The sequence below is a fragment of the Varroa jacobsoni genome, unplaced genomic scaffold, assembly GCF_002532875.2.
Source record: "Varroa jacobsoni isolate VJ856 unplaced genomic scaffold, vjacob_1.0 scaffold_555, whole genome shotgun sequence".
Taxonomy (NCBI): domain Eukaryota; kingdom Metazoa; phylum Arthropoda; class Arachnida; order Mesostigmata; family Varroidae; genus Varroa; species Varroa jacobsoni.
Window position 1 is genome coordinate 641,866 of NW_019213457.1, and position 25,578 is coordinate 667,443.

The following is a 25,578-nucleotide window of genomic DNA, read 5'->3' on the forward strand; positions in this document are numbered from 1 at the left end:
CGGACCTACGGGGTTAGTATTATGCTTATTTCAATTCCGCAAGGGTCGAGTTACAGACATGGTCCCAGAAGTAGCACATTTCTAATAGAATGGGTCGCCGTATGTCTTTAAGAGGTGAGCGAAGTTGTTTTAGCTTGTGTACATGCATCATGTCATTATAAAACACTGAAAAAAAGAATATTCCTTGTGTTTGTGTTATCGAGACGCAGTGCGTAGACATCCGCGACTGAGGGTAACGTATAGTTAGTTGGCCGTCACTGAATGAAAATTTCATCTATCAATGGGTCTTGTGCAGTGTGAATGGTCATTACCAAGCATAATCGCATCAGAAATTGACGTACGTATAATGGGTTATCAGGTGTTGTAAAAAACGGAGAGTAATTATTGGGGACAAGACAATATGGTTTTTGAACCCAGCTGTGGTAACTTTAGTGGTAATCAGGAAATCGTACGAATCATGCACGGCCATCATAATTCCGCTGCAAAATTTAGAAGGTTTAGACTGCTCGTTAGGGAGATTAATGATTCGTTCTTTAGTCAAGAAGGTTAGGCAAGAGTTCAGATATCTCAAGGTTATTTAAAAATTATGTTGTAAAGTGTGTCGCGTCCACCTCATAGAGTGGTATACATTGACATTCTTAGGGAATCTTCAATTAAACATAATAATGTATTCATGTACGTAAATGTATTCATTGAGAAAAATAAAGGTTACTAATCAAAAGGGTGGATAAATCATGGATCATCCGCTTCTTGATTCTGATACGCATCAAATTCTGCTCTTGTAAAATGTTGTCGGGCAGTGTGATACATTAGTCGGGAGGTGTTTATCTTGTTTAACGTTCCATAAGAACCTTGAGTACTCCATGTCAAGTGCCGTTAGCCGCTTGTTGGCAGTTAATTTACGCATATTGAAGTGCTTCTACAGGTATGATCGCTTGATGCACGCAGCTCTAATACCGACTTCGGTACCGCGTTTGACTGTTGAATGTAGCTAGCGGAAGCTACTGAAGAACTCCACTAGGACCCTTAAAGCTTTCGCCCTTATTGCACATGCCACGACGAATTTGATCCACGGCCTCAGCCGGCTTCTCATTTAATCATGGGCCATTCATTCATGCATGCCGTTGTACGAAGTAGAAATGCTGTTTTAGAATTCCTCCATGATTATCGTTTAATACATTTTTGGAACGCGGTTGCAGCTGATGTTGCTTGTGTACATCATATTGTGTATAAATAGTTCGTTTCAGCAGGTAGTTGTATGCCATGTAATTTTATTTTCCTTTCTATGCAACATTAATGTGAAACGATTACCTTGTTCGGGGTGTACCTTAGTTTGGCTAACACGGTTGCGGCGAAATCCGCGTCAACTACTCGGGTCTAAAGGTTCATTCTGTGGCGAATTATTGCGGCTCTACGTGATCATTTACCTCTGCATTGTTTGCAGCTCTCCGAGCTCTCTTCGCCTTGCAACTTCCTGAAGACCTCGGTTTTCGTCTTGGCATAATTGACCAACCGGGTAATCACGTTATAGACTGTATTACTGTCTAGCTTGGAGACCGGGCATGACACACAGCACAAGCTGAGAACAATGTTCCTCTTAACACAAGTGCAGAAAAGAAACGTATTGAACTGTGGCGTAGTAGCCGCAGTCCCAAGCGCAGCCTCTCGCACTCTATATCGTAGTATATTGTGGGAGCTTGTTATAGGCGGCGAGCTGTTCTAGATAGCCCATTCGGCATGTGATAGGTGTAAAGACGAATGTTCGGTCTAAGCAGCCTAGTATGTGTGGCATGGGCTCCGTATGACGCCCAGCTCTTCCCTTAAGGCACCCTAGCTACCAATAAAAAATCTGTGGTCAATCCATGTCTTTTAAAGGGTCCATTTGGGTTAGACAAACTCGCGGCACAAGAATTTTATTCTATAAAAAGATAAATAGATCTTGTTCGCGTTTGTCACAATTTCGCTAATGTTGGATTTACAGACGTGATTTTAGAAGCAACACATTTATAATAGACTAGGTAACCGCATATGTGAAATTGTTTTCGCTCAAACAGTATACGATGCGCGTGCACCAGGTCATTGCAGATCATTGCGAATAACAATATTACGAAGCCATGAACTATACTTTGAGATTGAGGAGCGCATGCGACTAAGAGCAACGAATGGTTGACAGATTTGTCACAATTTTCTCTATAAGATAAGAACATCTTCCATCATTTGTCCTTGTGGTTTGTGAACGATCATAGTGAAATATGATTGTATAAGAAGTTGAAGTAAACTTACTATGATTTCAGTTGTTCTAAAAGACTGAAAATACTTCTCTGGGACGATCTAGGTTTCGAATCATCAGTGGTAACTTCTGAGGCAAAAGGATGATTGTTGATCAAATCATCAACCACAATTTTTGTTCAAGGTCTAAGCTCCCTATTAGGATGATCGGTGGACCTTTCTTTAATTACAAGGTGTGAGATAGGATACTTTAAGAGGAGAACTTCTATAGTCTGTATCATTTGTTACTTGATCAAACAACTGATATTTTTATTAGATTTTAAGGGACTATTTTGATGAAAATATTGTTGATATTTTGAACAATTCTAGGAAATTTTATGCATTTGTTTCAAAAATATCCATATGATTTTCCAGAATCCCGCTATCACACAATGTTGTCGGATAGTTTCATTATTAGCATTTTAGGAAATTTATTTCCACCATCTAATAAAAACTAAGTGTAGTCGGCGTGAGCCTCGTTTAGTCGAATATTAGTGGTCAAATTGCATGTCTCAGTTTTTGAGAACTATGTCGACCAAATACTGTTGAAAGACTCCCTAGCCCATATTATGTGGTTAAGCTCACCTTTACGACTTATGATTCAATATGCGTAGTATTACATTGGTTTCTTTTCGCTTTTGGTTTTGCTGAGCTTACGATTCCAATCGTCATTATATTATGAAAGCTGTAGTACGCATTGTACACGGTCATACAATCGCTGTAACTCAGAAGTCATTTGTGATGTGTTCGTTTGCCTATTGTGATTATTTCGTTCGTTCATTATTCGGATAATAATAATAATATTAGCTTTGTCTGCTGCTTGCACATTACATCGTGCTCAATTGGTGCTCTTCGATCAAAGCCAATAATAATACGTGCATCGTGTAAATCTTTAGCATATTGTTAGGTGCCGTATAATTACTTCAAAATACTAGAGTTCTGAGCAATCTCATGATTGATCACAGTATTGTTGGTCACTAAGTTAGATGCACTATATAACGTGTAAGTTCACAAGTATTCCCCTTACTAAAATTAACTCATTAAAAATGGGGAACAGTAAAGAAGATTTTTAATTAAGTAGACAATCTGATAGATGATCTAATAGATAAATTAAAATATATGACTATTGATAGTCGTATAACCATAAAAATAACCAGTTACTTAAAGAATGCGTACTTTATTACGTAAAATTATTTCTTTATCAGTCAGATAAAAACACTATGCGGAAATCATATTACACAATCCAGCTTACTCTAATAACAAGATGCAGGCTAGTAATGCAATCTCTGAGTCGTATACGAATCATGACGTGATAACATGACTCGGCTCAAGTGCAACTATGGGCCCCAGAAATACTTGAATTGGTTCGATCTTAACACTGATGTTAATACTAAGGTAATGCACACGATTCAGCTCAGAAAGCAGGTGTGCAATACCTTTTTTGATCCTTGAAAATTAAACATACCCAATGCTTCAAACTTATACAAAAGCCGAATACTCTCAACAGATGAATGTTGCTGCAATGCATGTGAGACCTAGGTTTTAAGGAGCATTAACAGCGATACGGAGCGTAAAATTCGAAACATATAAAGGTCTTAAAGAGCGTACTGAGCTCTAAATGCAAGCTTCAAAATATAACTTCTTTTCTGACATATTTGATGTATAATAACGTACTTTTCGTTTCTCTATTTATTGGCAGCATGTATTTTTGCTAAGAGTCTGCAATAATTTATTCACCAACTCTAATCACGTTTGAATTGTCTGTTTCTAACTAAAGGAAAACTAAGTGAAACAAGTTATTTTAAAAATACCTTGGTGTTCAGCAACTTAGACTAATTTCTTATGAGGTTCTTCCGACATATCGGGATGTCGTAACGATAAGAACGAATTTAATACGTGCACATACGGTGAATGATAAACATTTAAAGGAATATGGTTTTAAGCAGTCTTACCTCATCTGCAAATCCTTGAGCCCTCCTAAATACCTGACCGCCATCAGCAGTAGGAGCACCTGTCACGTAGTGGATTTCGATATCTGGGTAATCGATCGAAGTATTCGCGAACTTGGTGTTGATGAAAGCAATACCTTCCACTCCACCAAGCAAAGATAGCGGACCCTTGCCAACCGTAAGGAAAGTCATTACGTTTTTAAGCGTAAACGCGCGTTCATGAGTGACAGAAGAAGAACCCTTGACATGAAAATTTAATCCTCCTGTATAAATATGATCCTGGAGATTTTGACCGACTGGAAGATCAGCTATAACCTTTATCTGAAAGCATCGTAAGACAACAAAACTTTCTACGTATCAATACAGACAGCTGGAAATATTAGAATACATTTTTCTTAACAATCATATTACCGGTTCGTAATGTGCTAGATAATAGCTAACTATAAAGTTATTCGTTAGCTATTCGATAGCTAACTATAAAGTTCGTTCTATAAAGTAAAAAATTTTTGCGATCGTATGCAGTAAATATCATATTAACCGTACGTCATTTTATCAAGTAGTGTCTAAAGCATTTCTATAATACATTTGCATTTCGATTAACACAGTTGAAGACGTTTGCATAGAATATCCCAAAGTATGCATTAGCAAAGGTGTTGGTGCTAACTTTTAAATCTAGAATGTGAGCAGATAACAAGAAGTCTAAGATTTTAACCCTTTAAAGGGTCTCGTTATGCCTTAAGCACAAAAATTATTTACCCCTAAATGTGATAGATGGTGAGCTGGTCCGATTCCTGAAAGCATAAGCAGTTGTGGTGAGTTGATAGCCCCGGCGGAAAGAATGATCTCGCGTCGGGCATATGCAATGTGTGGCACTTTGAATCGCTCGAATTGAACGGCGCGGGCTCGCTTGTGCAGATCAAAATGAATCTGAAAAAAGAAAATGTTTAACCAAATATAACAACACTAAGAGTAAAGAAGATTGTTTCACTTTCGCATTACTTCTTGTCTGTGACATAGGAATGAGTGTCGTCCTGTGACTAAAAATAAAACTCGGACTTTCTAGCCGCAACTATGTTCTATCTTGATAGTGCATCCGATCTAAGCTAATCTACGAAGTTACATTATTTTTAATGTTTATTTCTAAACGTTAAGCGTCTATTTTAAAAGCATGATGTGCCAAAGCTTACAAGAGCCCTGACTACCTCATGAACTATTATTCGACTAAATAATTTAACGTTAAGTCAGATATTTTGCAGCTATATTAGAAAGCTGACGTTTCTTCTAATAGGGTTGTGGTTATTAAGCATCATTTAACTGTTTAGCATTATTAGAGTTATTATGATCCGGTTGGTTGCATTAATTCTCTACGAAAGCATACATACCGAGATATGACTATCACAGGTTCTTTAAAATGGTGAGGTAAAAAAGTAAACTCTATGATTGTGGGGTTTCCATTACATCTATACGTAACAGCATTTCTTATGGTTCATTAATGAACTATAGCAATCTGTACACAAATGTCTTCCGGTTTCATTTTTTTTTAACTTTCTTTTCACTGAAATTTATATTTTATTATCTATGTCTCATATGTCTCATCTCAAACAATCAGACTACTATGAATTGAGCACAAATATCTAAATTCTGCTGAATTTTTATTAAATTGTTGATAAGTCTTAAAATTTGTATCGATCATGTCTTAATTTCAGATTTTGCAAAGCTAAGTTTTCGAATTTTCTTCCTAATGTTTAGAAGATCTCATAAAAATCATTACATAAAATTGGTCAAAGCGTAGATAAAACAAAAAAAAAGGCATTCAATTTGACATATTAATTTTTCATTAAACAAAACTTAAAACCAATGAGCTTGAAAAACAAAATTATATGTATTGCCAAGATCATGCTTGAACACCTAGAATTAGATGCGAGTGCACCTAGAATTAGAAGTACGGCCAAATGCAAGCTAAAAGTAGCCAACAAAACTCGCAGTTGAAAAAATATCGATACCAAAAAATGTATAAGGGAATTTTTGGTCAAAATTGTTATCGGATATACTGGATTGTAATCTCTTTTTCGATGTGAAAAAGAGAAATTAAAGTCGAGGCAGACGGTGAAAGAAATGAAGTGGGCGAGAAAAATCGTTTCGTATTCGACGCGTAGATATTAAAGAACATAGAACTTTACCACTTAGGATCTTTGAAAAATATGTTTGAATTCTTCTGAACTAATAGGGCAAGAATTAATTCTCCAGCTTTAATCTAAGCTATGAGATCATTGGAGTTGATGGGAAAAGCAAAATGACTATTTGAAGAACACATTCAACCTATTTTCAACAGCTATTTGCTGTACAGCCACCAAGGGCCTCGGGACATGTTAGATTCGTTACACTTGCGGCTATATCGGAGAAGTGTATGTCTCTGAAAAGTAATAAGTAACCTTTAGATTTAAGCTAGTATTATTGCGATTCAGTTGTTCTACTGCATATACACAGTCATGAGCAGGAACTAACTGTTGTTTTTTTATTTCCGAGCGCATAAAGAAAAAAACAGGCTCTTTTGGCACTTAAATAGTAAGTTTCTAAATTTTTAGTTGTTTTTCTGAAAAAAAAGCTTATATTATTTTATTTTTTAATTCGTTTTTCAGTACTATGTTACTACTATATTAGGACTTGTAGTTTTACCTATTTTTATTCTGTCTGTTGAGTTTTACATGTGTATCTTAGAAGTCCCTTTGCTATTCGTATTTGTGTTTCAAATATAGGTTTCATTATGGGATCGTATTATATCGATACGGTTCGTAGTTTTCAATATGCAACAAAAGTGCCACGACGCAAACGATGCAATACATCTTCATCTCGAATAACATCTCAAAATGAACTACGAATACTGATTTCACATAGAAAATGGATTTGTATTGCTTGCGAGTAGCTTGTCGAGTTTATGACGCAGATTTTGGACAAAAAGGGATATTTTTTGCCGTTTTTTTGAGAAGACACGAAATGTAAATAAATATCGCATTTCTGTTACACAAAATATTACTACCCATTTGGTTAAATAGCTGGAAATGCTTCCTTATTCCGGTCTCAGATAAGTTAATTTACATGGTCTATATACACTTTAAGAGATACATTCAATTCAACACATGTAATAGCTGCAGTATTTAGTCAAATACATTCGCGTACAGACCTATACCATAACTGTTGACGTGCGGCTATAGAAACGAGAGAATTCTTTTTACCTTTGTTGCGAGCGAATAGAGAGTGATGTGGAGATTTTTGCGGTGTCGAACAGGTTTCATAAAAGCTTTACTGGTGCTACAACGTGCACCTCTTCGAATAGTCCCCTGAGGAATCATAAAACCTGCAATATGATTTATATTTCATAATAAGATACGCTTTGTATATAACTTTTGATTTGCTCTTTTTTGTTTTACCGATATGGTTCATCTAGTTTCCATTAGGTCACTAGACATGTACGCATGTATAACTGCACATTATCGTTACTTTTTTAACGATTGCGCTGCATATTCAATAGCTGTAGCCTTATCATAACCGACATATTAGCTGGGATTAGGCTGATATACAAAATTCCTACTCATGAATTTCTAGGACGAAGTTTTCCAAAGTTGGGCAGCACTTTTTTATGTGTCAAAAGATACTATTTTTCTAAGAAATAAGCCTGAAACTTATGAGCAACTTGACAGGCACGGAGTTCATAACAAGAAAATTCGTAGGCTGCTAAATGTGGTACCGCAGCGTTACGCTTTTTGAACATGATCACTGTTAATTTAATTCTAAATAAACGCGGCAAGATTTAACTTCACTGGTGAAGTTGTGACAACTCAAGTGCTGTAGAAACGACGACAATTTATAAAATGGTCAATCGATTTGAAGACCCGTCATAGTAACATGTGACACATAGGCAGCGTTGACTTCCATTGGATCTTTTAATCCTCACGTTGGCATACACGGAGACGATTGAACTAACAGTGCAGCAAATAGGTATCACGTCGCAGTACAATTGGATGAAAACTGGCATCAGTGTCCCATGGATCAATAACTAAATTGTTCGTCCTATAGGAGGTCTTTTGGCTGTAAACTTTTTTTTTTAATTATTTTGTTATTTACAGGGTTTCCGAAGAAAGACAGCTGTAGCCCATAGATTAATATGTAGTAAAAGGCATAAAAATAGCACACTATTTTTAATAGGAGCTAACGCTAACAATGTATGCAATACTTCCAAAAAGTATGATGATCTGGAACATATGTTACACTACCGCAATAAGCGTGAGGGATAAAAGATAACATAATTGCAAAATGCAGATGAAATAAAGAAAAGGAATTGGCTCCCGCTTGAATTCACTGAATTTCTTGTAAAATTAACGATGCAAACAATTTTAATTTCATGAACCGAATTACTGGAAGCATGGAGCAGTTCAATCTACTAACATGTTCGTTTTGGCATGGACAGTGCCTGTCGGTTTGATAAAAAAAAAAAGGAGGAATATTAAACCATATGTATGCACACTGTTGCATATGAATAAATGTGATTCGGACGTAATATACATAGAGCTTAAGGTGTTTAGTTTGAGGCCTTTCGATTTGCAAATATCTGTTTAAAACCTCCAATTAAAATAGATCATCGATTTTGCTATTGAGGAGAATACTTATTGAATCACCTAAAATATATTTAAACTTTTTAAGAACTTATGCAAGCGAGTTTTATGCTACCCTTAAAATATTTTTTAAAATCAGGATTTCAGTGACAGCTATTATATCAGCTCTTTCCGTCACAATATTTTTTTTTTGAGACGTGTTGAGTGCACAGTAACCGAATAATCTTATGAAAAAAGACGGTGAAGGCAGCTATGATTTGTTTCATTTCTTTCAAACTTCTGTCACTAAAAACTTTAAAAACTAAAATCGACTCCAATGTATTGCCAATCATTTTAGAAGAGATCATGATGTCTACCATATACTAAAGCTTACACATCGTTTGGTTCTTGGTGCTTGGGCCGTGATGGCCCGATGTTTGTTTTACTGCTAGCAGTGAAATTTATGAAGAAAATGACTTTGTATGTCGCTTTGGAAGCGTATCAATGCGTCAAAAACAATTCCTTGGTTAGGAAGGTGAGGATATGTGTGTGGAAAGAAAACCCTGCTCATTCAATCAATACTTTTTATCTTAGCAAGTTTAGCAATCAATAATTCTTATTCATTACGCGCGATTTGCATCACAGTGCAATATAATTATTTATTGTGGCTGGGTATCTGAAAGCATCTGCGTAAACCTAAGATTGTGTCTCATTCATGCAGGATGTAGGGTTACAATATGCATTTTTTTTCAACACAAACCAGCACTTTTGAAGAATGTGAAAGTTACTTAATTTTTCAGCTGGTTTCTTTATATGTAGGACAAGAAATGCTAGCAACCTTTACTTTAACTATACTACATGTTTGATACCAAAAAGTTTGGTATATTTTTTGCGAATTTATTAGAAAAGCCATCGTAGAAAGGCCCACAAGTATATATACATAAAAGTTTTTTGTTTTATTTAATATACTGAATGTGTTATATTTAAGGTTTCAGTCTTTTTACACATACATCTTTAAGGGTGCGTTAAATCGCACAGTGGGAGCTTTCACTTTATTTTCCAAATAATTCTGTTTTTGCTCTCTGTAAAGTGTATATAAATTTTTGCAATCCGATATTCGCACAAAGGTCAAATACTTTAGTTGAATGGCTTTAGCGCTCTTCTAAATAAAACTCACTAATATTGCTTAATGCTTATTAGAAATACACTTGATAGTCAAACATGCTTTAACACACTTTATACTGTTAGTTTATGTACGTATAATACCTTGAATATTTTCGTATTGTTAGACTAAGTTTTACTAAATCATTGCCATTGTTTTATTCTACATAGCTCTTCTTTATAACTAAACAGGCTACCAATACAACTCATGTGCCTCGCTACATTTTCAGGTATCATTTCAGCTGCGTAGAAAAGACATTGTTTAGGTAAAAATAATGAGAACAACACGCTATAAGTTTTTTTCCAATTTAAGCTATTGTAAAGGTAGCTCTATGACATCAAGTTTTTACAACGTTTAATTATCTAAGAACGGTTAGTGAAAACAGATTTTTCCTAAATTTCATTACGGTAAAAAGCAGATCGGCAATAAAGAAAGCAAGAACACTGAAGAAGTCGTCGTATATCTTTCTTCTTAACAGATGGGCTGTTTTAGTTCATAAAACTATTTTCTTCGAAGCTCTAACACGAATTATACGATGAAGCATATTCAGTATAAATACGTATCACTTGGAGTCTATTTGTCCTATAACTAAATAGAGTACGGCCAAATAATTCAGGTAAGGACTAGTATTTTATACTTATCGTCATCTTCATGTTATCTGCATGGTCCGCATACTTAGCCAAGTTTAAATTACAATATTAATACACCTTCAGACTTAACTTTTGCTGATAAAAACAGAAACTATATAGTTTCCTCTTCCTCTCAAAGTGTAGTGAAGGGTTCTAAACTAAAGAGATCAATTAAATTAATTTTACGGCCTTTACGGATTAAAGCTGTCATACCCCATGGATTCTGTGTTAGAAATTGGATAAAATGGATACCACATTCAAGAAGTATCTTGAAACCATAGTTCCAAAATTGTATAAACAGTTAATAATGCTACAATAATGAATTGTAACTCTATCATAAGCAACTAATGGCATCCGGTGATTGAATTTTAAGGAAGAATGCCCGTCTAAAACAACAGCAAAAATCATACAATGCTTCAATCATTCTTTAAAATCGATGAGGAATTAGTCGATTAGGATCAACCCAGTGAATTTTGATTCAGACTACACTTCAAAAAATCGACACCCAAAACAGGGCCTAAAACTCTATTTAACTGGCAAGACTATCAACTAAATAGGCAAACACTAAGTAACCTTATTCCTTGTTCAACTAAAGACGTTTGAAACATAGACCCGGGTGGCTGTCTTGGGGAATGGTTTTTCAGCTGCTCTGACTGATAGGGATCGTTTCCGCAAGATGAGATTTCACAAAAATTATCGAATCTGGGTGATACAAATGAAACAAAAGTTCTAGAGATGGGGAATACTCAGTTATTGGTCGCATACTTAGAGAAGAAATTAGATTCGGTTTTAGTTACATAAAATAGACACTCATATTTACCAACCAGAGAATATAAAGGCTCTTCAGTGCTTCGTCGGAAAAACAATCGTTCAATAAATGTATAATATTATATTTCAACTTTGTTTTTAGATCCGTTCCAGCTTGTTATGCAAACATATAGGGTACACGCAGACCTATAGCTTAGGCCTGGGGTCACTCAAGCTTACATAAAAGCTATATCAAAAGGTGTCATTCAAAGAATCTGCGTTTTATGTCAGCCACCAAGTATGTTTTCCTCGATGTAATCACACTTTTAGCGGGGGCGCGCTCAACTCTTTGTTCCATTGGTTGGCAAAATGTATCCGAATATAACTTAATACGCTATCGGTCCAGATCTAGAACGTTTTGCCAGAATAACGGTAACCGAAATAAAGAGCATAAACTCGCTCCTAATAAGAACAGATTGAAAAAAATTTATAAAGAATAAAATATCTAGTATAAATTTGAATCTGTTAAAAAGCTTTCCTGTTTATTTGTCTATTTATTATAACAAGGAACATTGATGCCGATTCTACATCATATTATTAATATTGCCTGCGTGTCGTACTCCATGATGCTATTCTAAAAACTGCTGATCGCATTAGATACAAACATTACACTACCATAGATTTAATGTATGTAATCAGAATGTATCTATGAACCAGAAGGAAATCTGCCATTCTTCAGAATAAATAACCTTTTCTATCCGTTTTTTGAATTAGGTAAACTACATTCAATCAGTAGAAATTGGTTGGTGAACGTGACATAGCAGTTTCACTGAGTGAGAACGAAACATAAGAAAGACAAATTTCTCAAAAAAATACCAATAAGGAGCTCCACTATATTTTGGCGCATTGATGTAAAAGTAGTACGTTTTCTCCTTTCTAGTTAGGTTAAATGCATCACATAGATGGAAATAGTCAAATAATTCTGTTTATGACGACATTTCTACATCGAGACTACAAAAGACATAGTCTACATCGAGTCACCTTAAGCTGCTCTATCTAATGGGTTTTACCGTTCTTTTTGACACCATTTTTGCGGAAGACCTCGTTAGATTTGGAAAAGAGAATCGTCATAAAAATCGGAGCTGAGAAAGCGAAGGTTTAGTGAAACGTTCGTCTCTGTAAGTGAAAATAGCTTGGAGCTTCTAAATGTAGTTTTCGATTGCGAGCCCGGAACGATGAGCACTGCAGTACCAATAAAAGTAAAGGATACGACACCACATCTTTAACTGCGTATACCGTCGTCGCAACAACGTCAACCACTGTATCCCGTTCACACGTCCTGTGCTCTGCTAACAATGGCAAACCGAGAAGTCTAGTTGTTAGCATTCAATTTTAGGAAAAATGAAGAGCAACTACACGGCAGCAGTAGAAGTATGCACTCGACTAGGCGAATAGCTATTTGGCGATGAAAGACACAACGTTTTTATGAAAAAATTATCCTGGTCACTACCTCAGATGTGGCTAGAATTTTCATTTGCAAAAGCGATGAATAAACGCTTGCGTCCTACGTTGAAGCCATGCGTATTGTTCAGAATTCAACTAGATATCCGTTTGCTGATAATGTCAACTTAATGAACAGGGAGAAAAATCAACAGAATATAAAAACAGCCAGCTGTGATGCTGATGCGACTTATCGCTTCAGATTTATCACCGTTGCCTGACCGGCCTCAACCGATGCAAAGAAACCACTTCGTTGTAATTCCCAAAAATAGTTCAGCAGTTACCATGTTCCCAGTTCCTTCATACAGCATAAATGTCTCTGTCGTAAGAGTATCTGAAACTAGTATCGAAGTATGCATACAATCGTTGCATTCTGTTTCAACCTAAAATGGATCAATTTGTACGATTGGCGGGAACGTATATCTAATTATACTTCTGACAACGTTGTGGTTCCTTAACAACATCAAATGCCTCTAAAGAAGTACGGTACCTTTAAGTTAACCAAGTATCGTCCGTGATTGTACTATAGCTGAAATAAATATTTGTTTATTATGGTGCTATTGATACAAAAAAAAAGTAGCTTCTGCAGCCTATAAACATTTAATATTATTTGGTATATTTTTATCGGTATATCTCTCGTTCTGTAATAGAATTATTACTGTATCTAGATATAATTTGTATTAAAGTATGTAAAACTTCACAGTTCTATAGATTATACCGAGCTTCAATCTAACTGAGCAAATTAATCACCTAAGTGTACAACGCATACGTCTTCCTGGGCGCTTGTGTTAGTATAAGGGTTTGGTTACACGAAGTTCACTCGCTACAAAACGTTCATAGGTCTGGTGACTATCACGCCCGAGAAAACTTGGGAACGCTGCCAACATAAGACGTACCAGGGCCGAGTGGTTGATGTCACTGTATGTGACTTTTTGATTACAAATAAGCGTGGTATATCTTAATGAATCAGGGATTTCAGGATCAGCTTTGTATTTTTGATCATGAAGCTTTCATTTCACTAGCACGTGTTTTTCGCTACAACGCGAAAATATAGAATAATCAAAATCGTAAGAGTTGCTCTCAGAATTTGGACGCTCTTGTACAAACTTAATTTACCTGTTAAAACAGTAACAGCCAACATTCATGAATATACCAATTATTTTACAAAATAAAATTAAAAAATCGTGGTAATAATACTTGATTGCACCTATTAAAATATTACCATTAAGAATGAGTTGATAAGGAACACTGAACGTTGTTGTAACTAATACCCGTTATTATTATTCTCAGATATCCCAAAATAACTGAACAGGCAAGCGTGTAGTAGATAGAAAAACTAGAATAGAAGCTAGATTGGAAACTGGTTTCGGAATATTTGATTAATATGTTAAAAAAAAAATACTGAAAATATCCATGTCAAACTTCAATGGAAACGACTGTCTGCTTGTAACGTTACATAATCCGGTAGATCTATCGTTATATAATATTAAATTCATAACAAGGATATAATTGCCTGTATGAATCTGAACAACATTTACGTTACCACTATTTGACTTCCGTTATTTGAAAACAGAAAATTGCCTTTCAGTGTGGAGACATCTTTGCATTCGGATCTAATAAATAAAATCCCTGGGCAATAAGATTTACGTACGAAAAAGCTCATTGTTACAAACTCGCCCGAAATACATTATTGGTTCATTAAGAAATTTTGTAAATATTTCTTTCTGTTATTTCAATTATGTACTTGGTGGTTTCATTCATTTAAACTGCTCATTTATAGAATTCAGCTGTCATATCATACGAGCCATTGTTTAATACTTCCTTCTGGAGGCAATTACAATGAACGAATAAAGAAAAGACGATTTGCACTATGATCGCAAGTGCGCCAGCAATCAGAGGGTGTAAGCTGATCTCGATTTTCGGATTATATTACGACCACATTAAAGTGGAGCCACACGCACTGGTACTACTCGTTCAATGACACTGATGTAATTATTAGATGTATGTTTAGTAAAGAAAAATGGAGCGATTTTTTGCAATGAAAAGTATCAGATTTTATTATTAGATTATAGCAGGCTCCTTGGTCGAATTGATTTATTCACTAAGATATCTGCACTCAAGCGGACTCCAGTTGATCTTCCACCACTTAAAACAGCTATTCACCAGTGACTCGTGTCAGAAAGCTGGCTAGGATCGTCTGATGTTAGTATAAAAGATGCTTTATATCTGAAGCTACGCTGACGTCAGAACAAACACCGCTGCTTAGAGAAAGCGGGACGTTTTATATGATTACTAAGTATTATTAAGCCGGCTTCGCAGGTTTTATTTACGCACTAACGATAAAAATGATGAATGAAGAAGCGGTATGGTATTGTTGTCATGGGTGCTGTTATAAGGTCAGTGCACTTACAATTAGTTCCTGACCTAAAAATACAATAATTTTTTATCTGACTAAAAATTGAAGAAGTCCAAAATTACAGCCAGAACGACACATAAGCTGCAAATTTTTTATGCCAGGGCTCTGTAGCATGCAGCGTGGAGATTGCTAACATAGACTGGCAAACGGATGCAGAAGAAGGTTATCAACGTAAATTGCTTGCCTTTTTGGGATTTGGTTACAGTTATGAGGTATGTTAAAATGACTCCCAACTAAAATAGCTGACCCCAGTAGCATCTTACGCTTCAGAAATTAGGGTATCACATTCAGTTAGCATACGGTATCCAGGCGCAGTGCGTTTCACCAGACACGACAAAAACCGGCTTCTAGTACCAGATAAATCCGCGATTAAATTTTAGAAGCGTCGACGCCTTCAGCAATCGATTGTGAATTTATCTTAATTTGATTCGAGCCAAAATATACCAAATATCTACGTTTAGCATGCCGTCGAGATCCACCCTTTAATGAGCTGAAGGCAACGATGCCGTATGCCCTATCCATCACCTATTTTTATTCAAAAATTACTGATCATGCTCCCAAATGATTTCGTCAACCGTAGAGAGATCAGACCTCAGACGGGATTCTGCACAACCAGGCTGTATTTTATACAGATAAAGAGGAGGTCTCATTCATTTGTTATACAAATTAGAATATCAAAGTCAAGATTAAAACAAGAAGTTAATTTCAGCACCCAAGCACTTAAAACCAAAAACCTCACTATGCGTCCACATTCATGAGTGAGGTAATTGCCGCCACAGAGACTGCTCCAAAAATCTGGGATAACTGACGTTTTTCAGCTAACTATTGTTTCGTGTTCTAGTAATACACAATTCTTAAATAATGAAAGGGATCATAAAAAATTTGAAAAGTTCCAGCATTTTAGCCAGGAATGAGACACTATTCGATTTGCAAATCTCAAATATAACACTTTGTTAAAAATTACATTAATTTATCAAATTTACTTAATGTTATTAATTGTTTTATATACTGTAAAATCAGTGGGGTGTTGTTAAGAAAGGTATAGAAAAGAAGTAAGTAGATAATTAAGAAGTATACGTTTTGCAACACAGCAGAAGTAGAAGGTTGATAGTAGCAGTGGTTTAGTGTCACAGAAGTACAGTACCATTGAGTCTAGACAAGCGGACTATAAAGAGGTGCTTCCCACAGAAGCCGATCTGAGAGTGTCTCAGGTTAGTCTTAAGTAATTGCACTCAACTTCTTCTGTGATAGGCAAACTCGATGTCCTCTAGGTTAGAATTATAGTGTTTTACTTAGTGCTGGAATGAGCTTATCAAATTATGCATAAAAACGGTAGTATTAAAAAAGCTACCTGTTTTTTTTGTTGTATCCGTGTATACTTTTGTTGGATCACATTTAAGATTAGCTTTTTTAGTCTGATTTAGCCTCATGTCATATATTAGATTTGGTGTAGTTATTTACCGGACATTGTAGGCCCGTTTACATCGACATTAGGATACCCCATCTGGATGCCGGCTTGAATAAACGCTCTGCCCAAGGGAGTGGAGTAAGGTGGAGTGGAGACTGTCATATAGCCACCTGTCGCGTGATAACCTGAAATCGAGATATATATTATATAACCCATTCTCAAATCTTTACTACAGTTATAAATTCTTTTGCAGCTACTTCCATGTGTTCTAATTTTATGACCAAAAAGTTAAAAGAAAATGTGCTATAAGCAATGAGTTTTTACCATTTTATTATTTTTGTAACAAAACATGTTTATGTTTTCTTTTACTGAAAGAAACATCATCTAATTTGTAATCGTAAATTTACAAATCGGATAAGCTTCAACACCGACCTAACACGACCAAGCAAAAAGTACTACGAAATTCTCTGTACCGTTTTTAAGGAAGACTGGGTCTCGATTGTCCTCCGATTTTAAGAAGTATGGGAAGACCTCTTTCCAACTCCAACCATAGTTTCCATAATGTGACCAAGTATCATAGTCATGAGGACTTGCACGAACATACAGCATATAGTTGAGTACACTCGAACCACCCAAGACTTTACCTCGTGGCCACAGGCTCCGCTGAAATGCATTATTATTAGCTTCTTCCTTCTCAAATAGGTTTTAAGCAGGTTCTTTTCTAAAAAATAGCTTAGCGGTCAGACGAAACTTGAAAGCTATGCATCGCAAACACTCAGCTTTTGAAAGAACACAACCTTTAGGCTAATTGAATGCTTAGCACGAATTTGCTGAAATAAACTATACTTTTGTTTCGAAAATGAACTGAAATACCTATGACTTCACACCGGATCAGATTAACGTGTTTAGAAGCTTGTGGTGGCTTTTGGCTGAAATGAAGGAAGTATTCGTTTGAAGTAGCCGCTGGCTGAGATCAGTATTTTTGGTTGTGCAATTGCTACCAATAAACTGTGACAAAAATTGCATCTCTCACAGCTCTGAATTGGATGACAACATTGGGTACGAAAGTGGACTACTAAAAAATACTATTTATGTTTTTACAACCAATCTATGTGGTAGTAATTACCAAGTTTATTATAAATAATCAACAAAAAAAGCGCCTGCAATGCTTTTTTACCAACAAACTACAGATCAGTTAGTCTGTGTGAGTTTTCTGATAAAACTAGTCAGTCATGATTTCCATAAAATGAAACTGCGGTTGAACGCTATTACCAAATAACCAAGGGCCTACTGCCACTACGATATTTTCTATACATAACAGAATCTTTGTAAGATCTTGGGTATTAATAAGAAATTGACTTTTCTTAGCACTCGAATGTTTTGAAGACACTTATGGAAAAGTATTATACTAGAGAAAATGCACAGTGTGACTATTTCATGCAATTGCTACAGTTAACAAATCGAGCATCCTAATATTTAATGATGACATCAGTCTTCGCATTTCACTGAAGTTAACAATATTTTAAACAAAACATAATTTGTTCAAAGAAGAAAAATACAAAAATTAGGTTTAGTACCGCAAATTATAAGTATACAGCTATATTTTCGCTTCAGACTTCGATTTGCAAGTAACAGTTACCTTGATTCGTTGAGTTCAACAGTTATTAATACCTAAAATCTGTTACAGTAGCTTCCCGTTGGTAGTAAAGTTAGAAAAGATTGTTAAGAATAATTGTGGAAGTAGTTAAATATTAGGTAAAGAATATGGTAAAGCAGTCTTAGCAGGACGTCAAAGGCTTATATATACTTTCTTTGATGTTAGCGATTGGAATCGGTTAAAAGCGCGCTATTTGACATATCTTGCTAAACAAAATACGTGTCGACTATTCTGAATCAATGTAATATTTCATCTGAAGATATAGATACTCAATCAACATATATCACTCTGTTCATCTTTCTCCACAATTTATTTCACCATCGTTCGCATTAGAACACGATTGTCACCGACGCTACTATATTTATTAGGTCGCCATTGTTTTGACTAATTTCACACGCTTTACAAACTTAACATTTTAGTACAGTCAACATATTTACAAACTTTTCATATGGTCTGCCACGTCATGTTCTGATGCCCCCTAAATAGTACAAAGGGTTTCTGCCTAACCCTTCTTGTAGCTCTCCTTAATGAAGGTTTGCGCTCCTTCATAGCGTAACTTCCATATGTTTCCCTTTACCATTCTCCTGGAATGTTATTTTTAACATTTATGTGTCTTGGATACTTGCATATGGAGCGTTTTGAGAGAACTAGAAGATTAAACGAAAAAGAAGAAGGGCGAACGGGCTGATGGCAAAAAAGGAGGATTTAGATGTAGGGCAACCTTATTTTTTTATCTTTAATTATTGTTTTCGCATATTGTTATCTCCAGTTTATGTTGTCAAATGAACGGTACACACTCGATGCTACTCCATGCCTATAATGAAAAAGACGATTAGCTAATATGTATAAAACCTTGGCTTCGATTGGAATAAAATGATCCTTTCCGTTTTCATTTTATATTTAATTACTTTTGGTTTTTATTTAATTAGTCGTCATAGTGTTTTGTACGCTCAGCCCCGTGCAATTGGCTCTGTTATATTCTAATTTACTTTTGTTTGGACCATACATCATAGTGTCATCTATTAAATCTCTGTTCAAACTATAATGTTTGTTTTTTTGATCGATAATACCTTAATATAACTTAGAGGCACAGCTCTAACTCTAACATGCATATACCACTTTTTTGCTTATTGTTTGACCCTTTTAAAATATATAAAAATCCTATTTCATGTATCTAGTCGCACACCTTGTTTTTGACATATCGTTTATTCGACACCTCCGATCTCTCCACAATAGTTGGGTCATAGTGTACCCTCTTTACTTATTGTGCCAGATGTGTCTTGTGATTTGGTTGGATTAAACTAACACTTTTTCTGGCTTTTTCGCTCCATTTAGCTAATGTAGTGTATTATTCCAATGTTCATTTTTTATAAGCGTTATATTTTGTGCTGTACATTACAAGTGAAATGCAATCATGATCTCAGAATTGAACGCGTACACGTCTTTAAATAAAAGTGACCCTTTGTCCCACACACACATTGTAATTCCATGTAATCTAATGTTTATATTCCTTTTTTTTAGGGATTTATGCTCCCAAGTTTGTTCATATTTCATTAAAATGTATTGATTAATTAGCAATTGATTCTTTCATAACTCAATTTTTTTAGGCCGCCGATTAGTCACTATACAAAGAAAACAAGAAACATGTAGGTGCTTATGTGAAAACGCTTCATATCTGCAAACGCTTTGAAAAATGCAGGCCAAAGTCTGCTGAACTGATTTCTCATCCGTTCACAATAATTTCATATACCTATTATTTTTTGAGATACGTTTTTGGTACTTCTGTCATTCAGGTTTCTATTCTTATCCCCAATCGTTCAAATATCATTTGGCAACGTATGAAGGTCCTATTGCATGCGCATAAGTATTAACTATAATTTCTTTAACGCGTTCTATAATCCTGTATTCATCTTGTTTTCTTTTTTTTTTTCTATTTTTTCTTCCTATTTTTATATACTTCATTTTGGTTTCCCAGTACTATTAATTTTTCTATTTTACTTCGGTTTCCTATACGAATACAAAGCAAAATTAGCATGTGCAGTAGAGCACACCAATTAAACGTTTATTCTGTAAACCAAGCTTAATCCGTATGTCAAGTTATACTAGTCTCCAAAGACCAAAGGTAGGGTTCAATTACGCAACATAAATTTTGGCACAACAAAAACGTAAGGGATCACAGATTCAGGTGAGTTGACACTTGATGTAATAGGGGTGGTTTAAACATGAAAAAAGAGAACGGCTCGTTCTTAAAGGATGGTATTAAATGGACGTGACAAATTAATGAAGAAACAAGCAAAAGGAATAGCTACATTATTTTTGATTAAATTTTTAATTTGAGTGCTACACCATGGCAAGTAGTCCTCTTTCTACACGAATACCTGTATATATATTATAGATAGAATTAGTTGGGTGTATTAAGTGACTGGTTAAGGGCAAAAATAAGAGAAAGAAAACGTTGAGAAAACCAATGAATCTACTCGATTCTATGCTAGCCAATAAGTTCTGCAACATAATTTTCTTGCGCTACAGTGTGTGATCTGTTTACCTTACGCATCTCTTATGACTGGTCTGCGCCACTACGGTGTGCATGACCTAAACTATTAAAAAAAAATTTTGCAGAATTTGTGTTAAATATGTTACTAACGCCAGAAAGTTTGAGATGTATATTTATGATACGTACACGGTCGCTGAAGCCGAAGCAAGAGGCGTCCTGTGGTTCAGTAACGTACTGCCAATCAAGTGGTGACAACTGGAGCGTCGCGGCAATCAAAGGAATGTCTGATACCTCGTTTTCTATGCCACCGGCCTCGACGAGAAGCACGGAGGCGCTCTGATCCTCAGATAAGCGATTTGCCAAAGCAGCTCCAGCAGAACCGCCACCCACTGTAAGACCACAAATCAAGAATTTTACTAAATTGAAGAGACACAACAGCATTATTATAAACAAAGACAGCGTCAAGAATAGGTTTGTTGATAGCGGTCATTGATAGGTAACAAAAGAACCGCAACTCCAAATTTCTCAATCCGGGCGAAGATATTATAGTATTGTAATACTGTTTCGATTATATATTATTATATCGAGTGTTTAGTTTCAACTATAGCACCTACTTCGCCTCGATTTATGTATGTGAAATAGCGTGCGTATTTGAACTCAAATGACGAAAGTGAGCTACCAGGAACGTATCAACATATTTGCCATTTCTCCTGCGGACTTTTGCTTTTTTCGTTTTGTTTGCCGTCTATCATTTTAGCGACGACTACCTGGTTGACCCCCTTCACTTAACCTTCTATCGGATCTACGAAACAGAACGATCCTTCAGCTTCCTCAATTAGATACAACTGTGCTTACGTGTAGTACTTTCCAACGTTCATCAGAGGAATCACCACTAGCAACAGCACCATCAGTCGTAAGCAGCAATATAACATCTAAAGCTGTATTTTATTCTTATCTCTAAATTTCCTTTCCTGTTAACGGACAATCTTTGTTAACATTTGAGCTTTGACGTTATTGCTCATACGGCGAACGAGAACGAAGTTAAGCATGACTATAGAAAATATTTTATATAACTAAGTGTGACAATTAGGTGATTGTAATCATTGCAAATAATTGCGTTTGCAACTGTCGAGTTGTGGTAATTCCATATAGACGTTTTTAAATTATTTAACCTTTATATGGTAATCGACACTTCCTTTTGTGGTTAACTTTAAAGGTTGGAATTTATTAGTTAGAATTAGTTTGAACTAATTTTCCAGTGAGTCACCAACGTATAGTGAACACTGCTTCGGTTCGATTCAGTTTAAAAATGCTTTATTAACAGACGTGGACACAGCGCAGATAAAACTACCACATCAATATTTCAAGAACTTCATGTCCTATTGTTTACGATAATCAAAAAGTGGTGCCTGGGCTTACACAAAAGACAAGGCAGCATCTGGTTCAAGTATATTCAAAAAGTATTTTTTATTATATTTTTATTATTAGTATTTCTATTACTTTTACTTTATTATAATTTGATGATAGAATTTTTTTAAAAGGTATTGTTGAGTACATATTAAATACCTGAAATTCATGTACCTGGCATGACGAGGCTTTTTAACATCAGGGAAGATTCCATTTTATGTAGAGTTCATAGTTTTGGTCTTAAAGTATCAGGTAATATACAAGGTAATATAAATATAAGGCCAGGAACGCAAACGATATTCAAAAACGTACAAGATTAACTGATGGAGAATACAGCAGTGAAAGTTCGCACGAAAAAAGGTTTCTAAAGTAATTGGTAAGCTAAGATACAAAGGCGAAGTTTGAAACCGTCAGGCAAAAAACAAGGAAAAGTATGGAAACTTAGAAGCAACACGGACGATCCTGGACGGCACGTAGGTCATCGTTTGTGAGGTTTGATGCTGTTTAATTTCACAATTATGCTAAAAATGTACAATAAGAACAAAAAAGAAATGTTAGAATCTCGGAAAGAACATTGGAATTGAAATGGAACAAAGCAGATAAAAAGCGCATTTAAGAAGAATGTCATTGAAATGAAGTGTCCAAAATAAATGATGGTATAGACCGGCGGTAAATAACGGAGAAAAACGCTAAATTATTACCTTTTTTGGTAGAAAATGAACAGCTTTTACGGAGGCATAAGCGAGTGGTAAGCTAAAATGAAAAATGCTGCGACAGTAAGGCAGATTGGGGGTGTTTAAAGGGAACTACTGCTATTTCGAATATTGAGTGAAAATTTGCGGAAAGCGCTGAATACTATGAAGAGATAATGGTTACCCAGTTAATGACAAACTGTTTTCTAATTTTCATCGGCATTCTGGTATTAAAATTGGTAAAAATGTAGATGTCTTGGTTCTCCACAATTAATAAAGGCCTCACTTAAAAACAAAATGGAATTTAGACAGTTATATTTTAAATGGGGTTGAAACTGAACGAGTATGCTACGTTTAAATATTTTGACAAGAGTAATTTACAATTGGCCATTTATAATTGGTTTTATAACTGCCACAAGGTTTAATAATAAGAACAGGGTCCATGGGTGCGGAAGAAAAGTTACTAGAGTAATGAAGAGATAAATGTCTAGGCCAAAGGCTATGTTTAAATATACGTCTCATTCAACTAGATTTAGACTTAAAAAAGCTGTAGAGCAAAACGAAAAAAGAGTTCTGCTCGTTTAACCCAATAAGTGTCAATTGTCCGGGCAATGATAGAAAAAGAAGGGTGGGGTAGCATTCTGTGTGGTCTGCATACTTGATAATTACTTAGTGATATGTATTTTATTATTACTTATATTAGTTAATGATTACCTAAATAACAATCGGAAAGCTCTAAGCAGAGAAAAAATTCTTCATGCAGTCGGGGCCACAGCGGGGTTAGACTGCAAAATAGATTGAAGATTCGCTCAGTATTTATGTTTTAAAGATAACAATAAGCACCCGTTAGTAACAGAAATACAATAGGTAATTTGATTAAACAAGCTTATGCTGTTGATTGATGTTGTTATGAGTTATGTCGTTTGTTAATATGGGTTATGTCGTTCATTTTTTCCTCTAATTCAACTTTAATTCGAATGAAAAAAATTATTCTTTAGTACTGTGCCGTAGATAATTATAATTCTAACTGGAAAGATAAAAATCACCTCGCTATACGACATATGCACGCACTCTCTGTGTGATAAAAAGGAAGTTCATTTTACTAGAAATGCTTCAGAAAATTACATCCGACTTGATCACATTTTGCTCGTATACAGATTGAGCCTCTGTATTCATTAAAGAATAGTAAACATATTATTTATTATAAACAAGGTAAGTTAGTAATAGTTTAACATGTATGGACTACATATGGACGCATATTATCCAATTAATGTGTAATGCTTAACCGTATTGATATAAAAACTGAAGCTTCTGAGATAAGATAAAAGGTATGTTAAAAAATGTTTTCAACTAAATAACATATTCAATTAGCAAAGTAAAGGTTGACGTAGGCTGTAAGATCACTATGGTACTGGTATTGTGTCGTTTACTTTTTAAAAACTAATCTGTTTTGAGGATTCTAAATTGATCACCCTGCTTGCATCAAAATGCTAGCACAACGGTTTTGTCGAAAGCCTGCTTTTTGCAAATGACATTTACCATAATGTCACCGCAAATTTTTTACTGAAATTGCTGTTTTATAAATTGAAATAACATACTAATAAATGTTAGAAAAGTTATCTTTTTTCTTGAAAGTGATCATTTCGCACTATCTGCCGATATTAGATGGAGTTACAGAAATTTATATGTGGTAAAAGATATTTGTCTTTATACTGTTCTATATAAGGAATCGCACGTTTAGGCAGTTTATATAGTTTATTTAAGTACTACAAAGATTTCATTTACTGATTAAGTCTTGAAGCAGTTTGAATAGCGATGTATGAAAGCCGATAAAGTTTAACGAGTTGGCGGTACTTCTTCGTGGGTAACACGCGATCAAACGGTAAAGTTGCTACGCAGATTCTTAACAAATTGCGCATCAAAATAACTACAGTAGTTAATAATAGTAATTCCATCATTGCCTACATTCTTGCTGATATATTTTGTCAAAATTTTGTTTCATTCCTCACCCTTGAAAAAACATTTTGCAAGACCACTAAGATATGCATATCAAGATTTCTTAACACTGTTTTGAACTTTAAAAGTCGGTCTGCATTTGGCGTGTTAAAAAATAAAAAAAGACTATTCTTTAAAGTAAACCCTTCGTTTATGCTTGTACCTTTTCACAGAATTGGAACAAGATTTGTCAAAAAGCCTTCGTTTTTGCGGTGGTAGCTCTCTATAATTTTTACTTTTTGTTTGAAAATTATACATATTGCAAATGTTACACTTAAACATTTTTTTTTTATTAAACACGTATAAGTGATTATTGAAAAATAGATTGCAAGCAATCCAAATGTCTTACAGTAAAATGTGATGTTTGACATTGTGCTACGCACGAAGCTATTCCAAGTTTATCAAGAACAAGATTAGACAACGGTTTTAAAGGTTTTTCTAGTGTAATACTAGAAAAACTTGTTGAGCCTGGATCTAGTATCTCAAACACCTATTCTGTGATCGAAACATGTATTGGAATGAACCTGACATGTACATGTCTTTGCACACCTACCTTGTACACGGAAAGCCTGCACAAATGTCGCAAGTAAGTTTTTTATTCACAACTGATGCTCTTGCAAGTCGAAAGTCTTCACTGCCGATAGGGTGGGTAGGGCGTCGGGTTC

At 35.2% G+C, this 25,578-nt stretch overlaps 1 protein-coding gene across 5 annotated transcripts in view; it reads right to left on the minus strand.

The window, feature by feature from the left end:
* The window catches only part of LOC111261446 (glucose dehydrogenase [FAD, quinone]), a 70,737-nt gene that overhangs the window by 13,554 nt on the left and 31,605 nt on the right, over window positions 1-25,578 (minus strand). For all 5 annotated transcript variants that reach the window (XR_015311505.1, XM_022834962.2, XM_022834961.2 and 2 more), the window contains 6 exons: window positions 21,006-21,208; window positions 17,142-17,331; window positions 16,722-16,853; window positions 7,451-7,572; window positions 4,974-5,144; window positions 4,221-4,538 (listed from right to left, as the gene is read on the minus strand). Coding sequence is in view for 4 of the 5 variants with exons in the window: in XM_022834962.2 (XP_022690697.1) it covers window positions 4,221-4,538; window positions 4,974-5,144; window positions 7,451-7,572; window positions 16,722-16,853; window positions 17,142-17,331; window positions 21,006-21,208 (1,136 nt within the window). In the remaining variant the exon portion in view is untranslated. The remainder of the gene's footprint in view (window positions 1-4,220; window positions 4,539-4,973; window positions 5,145-7,450; window positions 7,573-16,721; window positions 16,854-17,141; window positions 17,332-21,005; window positions 21,209-25,578) is intronic.